This window comes from Colletes gigas, unplaced genomic scaffold, assembly GCF_013123115.1.
Source record: "Colletes gigas isolate AHSC1104 unplaced genomic scaffold, ASM1312311v1 Colletes_gigas_Sc00062, whole genome shotgun sequence".
In the NCBI taxonomy this organism is placed as follows: Eukaryota; Metazoa; Arthropoda; class Insecta; order Hymenoptera; family Colletidae; genus Colletes; species Colletes gigas.
The window spans coordinates 23586-32846 of record NW_025106691.1 but is presented as its reverse complement, the minus strand read 5'-3'; the positions used below and the strand labels follow the sequence as shown (position 1 = coordinate 32846).

General features: G+C 34.8%; 1 protein-coding gene across 2 annotated transcripts; it reads right to left on the bottom strand.

Annotated features, from left to right (window-relative positions):
* Positions 1–3372: 3372 nt before the first annotated feature.
* LOC122403572 (tRNA pseudouridine(38/39) synthase) lies at positions 3373–8699 on the bottom strand. Of its 2 annotated transcripts, XM_043407168.1 has the most exons (6): positions 8459–8699; positions 8061–8191; positions 7388–7953; positions 4180–4471; positions 3566–3702; positions 3373–3482 (listed from the first exon to the last, which is right to left on the bottom strand). In XM_043407168.1, exons 1-6 carry the CDS (start codon positions 8531–8533, stop codon positions 3418–3420), a joined length of 1266 nt encoding a protein of 421 aa, XP_043263103.1. In that variant the 5' UTR covers positions 8534–8699; the 3' UTR covers positions 3373–3417. The 2 variants fall into 2 exon arrangements, with proteins under 2 accessions (XP_043263103.1, XP_043263104.1); XM_043407169.1 differs by lacking the exon at positions 3373–3482 and having other exon boundaries at positions 3575–3702; positions 4274–4471.
* Between the last annotated feature and the right edge of the window lie 562 nt (positions 8700–9261).

Sequence of the window (9261 nt, the reverse complement as noted above, 5' to 3'; positions counted from 1 at the left end):
GTACGACCTTTAGTTTGATCGATAACATTATTATTTGCACATCGGGATGCAACATGTCCCGGTCGCTTACATATAAAACACGTAATCACACGCCTACTCTGCTTACAGTCTCTCGACATATGTCCTAGACACCCTCAATTATAACATTTCACTCCATTCTGCCACATTTCCCCGCCGGCAACTCTTCCCTGATCTCGACCTAACGCGCTCCCTGGTTGGCCCGTTGCTGTCCTCATCCTTTCCCCTCGTCGTGGTGCGCTGGCCGACGTTTTCTCCGCCTGGATCTCCGTCCTCATGGGAGCATACCGCATCTGACGTTCCGTCAATCTCTCTCGTCGTCCGTTGCCGATCCTCTCGACCCTGACCAGATCCTGCAGCATAGCGTCAGTGGACGCATACTCACGGCCAAGCACATAATGCGAGAGTTCCCTTGACCATAACCCAACGGCTACTTCATCGCGAATTTCACCGACACTAAAACCTAACCCCTTACACAGCCAGATTTTATCCAACATATAGTCTTGAAGGATCTCATTCGGCTTTTGTATTCGGGCGGACATAGCTTTCAGGCTTTCACTACGAGTGCGCGAGTAAGTAAACGCTGAAACAAACGCTTCTTCCAAATCCTGCCACCTCTGTATCGCCTCACCTTTGTCCATCAGCCACTTCCACGCACCACTTCTCATACGAGCTTTTGCCACACTTAGCGCTACCTCGTCACTCCAGCGATGCATCGCCTTTGTGTTTCTAAGGTCGTTTATCCACGCGCGTGCACTTTCAGGTTCTTCGTTGCCATAAAATTCGCGAATACTTTCCTGGGCACCGGCCATCGAGATTAACTGGTGCTGATCTTGTCGGTTATTATACATCGTTCCCTGCAATGTCATCAAACTTTGCGACTGACTTGCCATTATCGTGCTGAGAGCTTGAATCGCATTCGCTAACATCTCTGCTTGCGCTTCAGTCGAATTAGCTGACGGCGATGGCTGTGGAAAACCCTCTTGCTGTCTTTGCATTTCTCCCTCCATCGTACGCATATTCTGTTCATATCGCTCGCGCTCTTCCTGCCTACACCGCTTCTGTCTCTCAATTTCCGCAAGCGCACTCCTCACTTCGTCGTTGTCGTTCATCTTGCCGCTTAATGCGCCGTATAACCTATTACCAGCAACGAACTTCTCAAAATCGTCGCCACCCGACGTCATAAAACAAAACAGAGGGCAATTCCGCGCTCTTTCCAACTAACGCCAACACACCGCGTCGCCACAGCCTCTAACGCGAATGTTGTCTTTATTTCCTCTTTTTTTTTTTTTGTTTTTTTTTTTTTTATTATCCTTCTATTTAACAATCAGCCCACTACACCAATGTGATTCCCCGAACTTTCAGACCACGATACAATGTCTAGGTTAGCAACACGTAGAACACCACGGATTCCGTTCTTTCTCTCGCACGTGTAAATATCCCACTTCTGAATTTGTTATAAACTATTTATTGTTCACCAAGTATGACCACAGTCTCTCACATCTACCATTCAACGTTCACAGTCCAAAATCCCAACTACGCAGCCTCGCTGCCTCGGACACGTGCTTCACCGTTCTCTTCTCGAACCCAACTCTCCCCTCTCTCTTCCCGCTCGCTCCCATGTCCCTTCCGCCTATATCCCATTCCTCATACCTCCGACGAATATCCCTAGACTCACTCTTAACAATCCCAAAGAATTGCCGCAGTCGTTCTTTTTAATCAGGTCGTACTCACGACCCACAGATTAAGATAGCCGATCCGACAGTAAATTAGCTCGCGACAAGAATCAGCCAATAATTTTACAAGGTACCTCAACGAAAGTTCGAATAACTCAGAACTATTCGGAGATTAGTGGAAATTCTGCGGAGCGTGATCGATTACCGATGTGCTCACGGCAGGATCCAGATTAAGAGTGACGGACGAGCACGGACAGTCTAAAATGTAGGCTCAGACGGAAGTTCCGACATATAATCGTACCTTCTCTATACCCGTGCGTTGAACCTTTTGTTCGAAATCGAACGTTACTTGGTCGATCGCGTGACTTTCAGAAAAAACCCAAGAATCGTGGTTTTTCTAGTTTATATTGTGTCGCGTAACGGACGGGGCGACAGAAAATCCGCTGGTCGGTTACGTACCTCGAAAACAACACTATTTAACGAATTTTATTCTATGTTCAAATATTTCGAATTAATGCGATATTTAAACAGCCTGAAACGATCAAATTGGTAGTACTTAAAAATGCGTTTATTAGAAAAAAGTATCATTGGCAGAGAATGGGTTAATAGATTTGGCGTGGAATGACCCTTACATGTCTATGTTAGATACTGAAGCCGTAGCAAACGTTCATATTTATCAAAGTAAGAGAAAAGAAAAGGAAAAATCTGCTTGATCGAAGGGAGAGTAGAAGTAATAGTAAATCAATATACAATCTTCTGCTCCGATCCATTCACAATAGTTAAAGTTAAGACATTTGAAAACTAACATTTCACATCAATTTCAGCATAAGAGATGGTAAACAATAATCGTGGTTGACAAAAAAAATAAAGACGCAAAAAACGCTCAAAAATTACATTTTTACATATTTCAGGTTAAAATATTTGTAAAATGCTTTTAGAACATTTATAAATAAATATAAAGCATTGTTATACATATAGTTAACAAAAAAATAGTTAACAAAAAATAATGAATAAAAAAAATACTAAGTCCAGAAGAGAGATCCGAACCTACAGAAACATGGAAAGTATTAACCATCCAAAATATTAACGACGCCATCATCGATGCGGCAAACTTGGACCGTAATGGACAATACTTTCCATGTTTCTTACTTTTCGGGTCTACCGTTCCGAGCATAGATCCTTGCTATCGGTTTCAACAGGTAGAGTCAAACAGCGCAACAATAGAACCGCTTTTATGACTTACCACTCAAGCCGAGACGTCTCCGCTGAAAATCAATAAATTTCTAAACACTAATAAAAATCGGGTGAATAAATTGCAGCTTAATGAATTCGGCTTGAAAAGCACTATCGCATGATCCAAAAAAAAATATATACTTTCATTTAAAAAACGAAACTTCACCATCATATTTCATAAATTAATAACATAAGCAAAATTTTCGTTTACGCCAAAATAGAGATCCCATTTTATCCTGCAATTTACATATAAACAATTTTTTCGTATCCTCAATAGTTATTGAAATATCGCGACTGTCACACTTTAGCGTGGACACCCTGTATGACAGCGATCTTTCACCTACAGTAAAGAGTGTAATAAATTAATAAGGATGATTTTTTTATAATGATTGATACATTTATTTGCTGTTGGCAAATTTCAAGTCAATTACAAATAGTATCAAATGTCTCATGTTTTATTTAATATTTTTATAAAGTTCTGTAAATCCATTTAATCGGGCATCTCCTTCCTCTTCTTTTTCTTTTCGCAATGTTTTATTTTATTTTCTAAGCTTTCTGTAAAAAATTTTTCATTAAATACAGTTACTTATTTTGTACATCACAATTAATTTGAAAATATTAATAAAGTAAATACTAACCACAAGTTACCCGTGTCATTAATGATTGGTATACTTTAGATTGTACACCAAGAAGTAAAGCATTATGCGAAAATAACATATTTTTACAATCTATTGAATTTTCCAAATCTGATAGCATATTCTCAATCATAACTGACCTATACATATATATATAATTTTTTTATTGGCTGCTTTTAAATAATTCAAACTAATTATTAATTAGTGTGAATAAAACTCTGTACTTCATATAAATAAGAAATATATAAATAAATTATCTGTGGGTATACACACACACACACACAGAGTGATCCATGCAATTGTTTCAAGACGTAACTCCATTATTAATGCATTTAATAAGATTCAATAAACTGTATGCAATTTATCAATGTTTTAAACAAAAAAAGACAAAATTTATTCAAATCTTATAAATTCTGTGGAGAATCTGAGAGAGGGCAGAATATTTTTCAATGTTCTCCACAAGAAAAAATTTAGGGGCGCTAAATCTGGATTTCGTGTATATGTATATCTGTATATACACAACCATGTATGTATATCGTGTTCAATATAAAAATTATGACCATTTATTCTGTTTAGTAAAATAATTTGCATGTTTTTATAAATAAAACTGTGCATACTTTATTGTATTGAAGGTCCAATCGTTTTGTAGAATTTTTATTGTGTTTATTAATTCATTCTTATCAACGTACCACTCTTCAGATTGATACTCACAATACCAAAGGTTTAGTGGTACACCATGAGCCAAATTGTATTGTGGTTTTCGAGGATACTTTTCAATATCTAGAAGTTCTAAAATAACTTGCGGTTTTTCTTTTCCTTCACCAATAAGTAACAAAATACCCATTAAACAACGGATCTGATGCCACAAAAATGCTTGACTTGTTATAATCAATTCACATATGTCATACCCTGTAAATGTTATGCGCATTAATGAAAATAAGATTTATGCATAATATAATATTATCTATGTATATTAATAAAGTGTTGCAAAATAATAAATGTTTAATATATGTAAAACGTAAATCATACAACATTATTGTTTAGAAACATTTTTTTTGATAATTAAAAAAAAAGAAAAGGAATGTATACATGATGTTAATTTAGAACAAGAAAAATATGGAGAATGTTATACTTCAATGATAAAACTTAGAAAAGACACAAAACACTTTTATATACAGGTTGTTATATGACTGGTGGCATAAGCAGAAAGGCGGTGATTCTACATGAAATACTGAATCAAAATTTAGAATAAAATTTTTTCGTACAAGGCTTTGTTTCCGAGAAAAATAGCTTTGAAAATTGTTAATCGAGTATGCATATACTTGATTAAAATGCAACTCAACGAATTTCATACATGAACTTCTTTAAATTGAAAAATTGGTGTCTCTTCTGATTAAATTTCTACAAACATTTATCAAACTTATTATTTTGCAATTGCAATGATTCGAATGCTATAATAATTATTTCTTTTAATTGTCCAACACTCGGTAGATGTTACTATGTATACACCATAGATTTAATATAACGCCATAAATCGTAATCCAGCGGTGATAAATCCGGTGATAGTACCGGCCTAGGTATTCTTCTATCGCGGTTGATCCAATTTTGATAGTTTCAGAGTAAAAAATATCTTGCTTCATGACTGAAGTACGATAGTACAAGATTTATTTGTAACCAATTTAAGCATTTCAATACCGAAAATTCTGCTAATTGTTTATAAAGGCAATAATGTTGATCAAAAAGCAAGCATAGTATACAGTATATCCATGTCATACGAGGTGTGACTATTAAATAACAGGACTGACGTTGTAAAACATTTTATTTTGATTTCATAGATATTTACTTATTATCACCTTCAATATACCCCTCCTTTATCCCTACAACGCTCCATGCGAATCTTCCATTGTTCGAAACAGTACTGGAAGTCTTCTTCTGTCAGCTTCTTCAGGATGCGTTCTGCTTTTTCTTTCATAGCTTCAACAGACTCAAATCTTGTTCCTTTTAATGCAGATTTTATCTTAGGAAACAGATAGAAGTCACATGGCGCAAGATCCGGCGAATAAAGCGGATGGTCTAACAAATTCACCGAGAGCCAAAAAGCTCGAATGAGCAAATCAAAATTCAAAGCACTGATGATTGTTTTTTTCGATATTCATGGGATTGTGTACCTTCATTGGGTTCCTGAAGGTCAAACTATTAATCAAAATTACTATCTTCACGTTCTTGCTGAACTCCGTGAAAGAATAAGGAAAAAACGACCCGAATTGTGGAAAGACAAGTCATGGGTTCTCCATCAAGACAATGTACCGGCTCATTCCGTTTGGTTTGTCAAGAGATTTCTAGCCAAGTACAGCATCCCAGTGTAGACCATCCGCTTTATTCGCCGGATCTTGCGCCATGTGACTTCTATCTGTTTCCTAAGATAAAATCTGCATTAAAAGGAACAAGATTTGAGTCTGTTGAAGCTATGAAAGAAAAAGCAGAATGCATCCTGAAGAAGCTGACAGAAGAAGACTTCCAGTACTGTTTCAAACAATGGAAGATTCGCATGGAGCGTTTTAGGGATACAGGAGGGGTGTATATTGGAGGTGATAATAAGTAAATATATATGAAATCAAAATAAAATGTTTTACAGTGTCAGTCCTGTTATTTAATAGTCACACCTTGTATACTCATTAAAAAAGTAAAATTGAACGAGAATACGAGTAAAGTCTTGGTTTCTATTGCCGAGATCGGAACGAAATAAAGCTGGAAAATTCCGGCAACGGAATCATTGACACCCTATGGTATGGTAGTGAGCGTCAGGGTATTGTATTACAGTTCGTGACATCGAAATAAATCTCAAAATCCAACACTAAATGGAGCACCATTTCGGATTTTGGTCAAATTTGAATATGATGTAATCTTTAGCAGTATCTATACAAATCTCGAAAAATTTTTTAAAATTTCGAAAATTATGGATTCTACAGCTGTTTGAAAAATAGTACTGCATTTTGTTTAAAAAATTTTAGAAGCTTATACTGAAGACATTGGAGTACGAAATAGGAATTACTTCAGCATAAAAAAAATATTGTTGTAATTTTTTTTTGACAATTCGTTTAAACAAATGCCATGCTTTTAACTGTTAACTTGCTATTTGTCTCTTTTAATTATTGTGTTTTAAAAATGGTGTCATTTTAAAATTGATCATGTGAAAATTATTTGAAAATGAATACAATTAAGTTGAAAATGATAGAAATTACAAATTAATTGAATATTATAATCGGTTATTTTATTAATTAGACACTTATGAATGTTGTAAAATACTGTTTATCCATTAGCCATATCTTACTATATTCCACCCTATCCTGACTTAAATGTTTTCAACAAAAAGTGCCATTGACAAATAGTGAGTTCCAATATGTATTCAAAAGGGTTACGGTTAATGTTTTTATAAGACATTGTACTAAGAATTTTCTCAGATTTTTGAATTTGTCCCAACTATTAAAACATGTTATGCATCTTGCCTCAAGTACAGGTACACTATATGGTAAGAGCATTTTGCGTGGTAAGACACGCTTCAATGAAGTACTAACATCAAATAATTTTCATACAGTTAATTTTAATATGACACCATTACACGTACACGATCATAAGATTCATGTCACTGAGTTCGTTCATGATCTCCATCTACATTTCTTATAGAAACTGTGTCTATTGTCTCAAATCACTCATTCCACTGATTATTCCATTCCAGCGCAATTTCGTAATAGAAACCATAACTTAAATTGAAATCATTAGAATTTTTGACTGCATTCATAAGAATAATTTAATATTGATACCAACCTGAAATGTGTTCATTGTTTTGTCGAAGTACAGATACCTTTGCATCGATAACTGTTCTCTTGTAATTAGTGACACCATTTGTAACATCCATTTTACAAATATTTCTAAAGTCATGCTCTCCTATAGTGTATTTAACTGCTTTATGCATCAAATCTATATTTAAATTTCCTCTTGGAAAAAAATATTTGTAAGTTCGAAATTTACAATTAAATCTTGCAGAGAAATCACTTGACACTGGACACCAAGCGATACATCTTATGTTAGAAGGTAGTAATCTATTTAGTATTTTGCAATACAAAAGTTCATCTTCCACTTTATGTTGGTCTTTAAGTTCCAAATTGCTTCTTATATCCAATGAGATCACTTGTGAAAACGAACTAACCCCTTTATCTGTTCTGCCACAACGGTGATAATTTGAAGTTTCACGTGATTCTATACAACAACTTTTTATCAATGCCGCAAATAAATGCTGTTCTATCGTATCATTAATATTCTCTTGAACAACAAAACCATTGTAATCCCATCCAAGATAATAGAATTTTAGAAGAATATGTCTTTTATTATATCTAATATCAAAACAGTTCATATTGATATTAATGGGCAATTATTAATATTATTTGATGTTTTTTTTATAAACAATTATTTTGGTAAAATAATTAAATATTTTACGTACCTTAAAAAATTAAATGGTCTTTTTGGTTTATGAACAATATTGATATTTGTTTGTTTTTTATTTATTTTATTTACCAAAGCTTTCAATTGTTTGTTATTTTCTTCCAAAAATAGAATTTTTTTAATCAATTCCTACAATAAACATACATCTTATTTAAAATCTTATATACAAATATTGTATTATAATGTATTCTGATAAAAAAATAAATATATATAAAAGGCACCTCCCGTTTGCTAGTTAGAAATAAATGTTTCGAAGGATATAGATTCTGTAAAAATAAGATTATATTTCTGTGTTCTCATTTTTCAGTGAAGTGTGTATATGTTTATTTTATTTTTTACAATTACACTATATAATAATTGAACTATACAACAATAAAAAATAATTAATATAATTACGGATTTATCAAGTAATTCAAGTTCTTCTTGCTGCAATGTTACTTTTTGTTTTCTTTTCCCACAAGTAATTGACATTTTTTTATTAAACTTCACGATGTTATTTTTACTTAATTAATAGAATAATTTGAGTTGACCAAGCGTGGTTGTTATTGTTACATGAGCAGCACACGAAACATTAAGTCGTACAATTCATCAATTGTCAACAAAGATGCCAGATTCAGCACCAGGTGCACTATTCACGCATGACAGATCATGCATACGCGTACGCAGTGTGGCCAGTGTGGCCAGATCTGGCATAATTGAGTGCATCGAAATCGACATTAGTAACGACGAACTTCCTTACCGCTTAACGAAGTGGTGGGGATAGCTGGCATACCTACCGCACGAGTCACGTGTACGTGAACTCGGCACTTCGCACAACTTCGGGAAAGCGATCAAGAACGCTAGTGTGAGCCTTTCCTTCTTGCTCTTGTAACAGCTGAAATACGATCTCGCGATAACCGGCATATGATTCCAAATCTCGACTGCCCAGCATTTTTACTTTCCGACCTATGCAGGGTGTTCGGCCACCCCTGGGAAAAATTTTAGTGGGGGATTCTAAAGGCCAAAAAAGACAGAAATCAAGAATACCAATTTGTTGATGGAGGCTTCGTTAAAAAGTTATTAACAATTAAATTCAAAAAATTCAAATCGTTCTGGAAAAATTATCTTCGGTTGCGGGGGTCAATTACAATCATTTTTGGTGAATACACATACCTCCGAAATCCTATCCACTTTCAAGAAAAAAAATCGGGTTCTAAAAA

Bases quoted from the DNA above. Each gene is read 5' to 3' on its own strand.
- LOC122403572 (XM_043407168.1), bottom strand. From the start codon at position 8,533: ATGTCAATTACTTGTGGGAAAAGAAAACAAAAAGTAACATTGCAGCAA. The intron at 7,954-8,060 runs GTACGTAAAATA...TTTTGATATTAG, and splicing joins AGACCATTTAATTTTTTAAG to ATATAATAAAAGACATATTC. The intron at 3,703-4,179 runs GTATGCACAGTT...ATATATGTATAG, and splicing joins TGGACCTTCAATACAATAAA to GTCAGTTATGATTGAGAATA.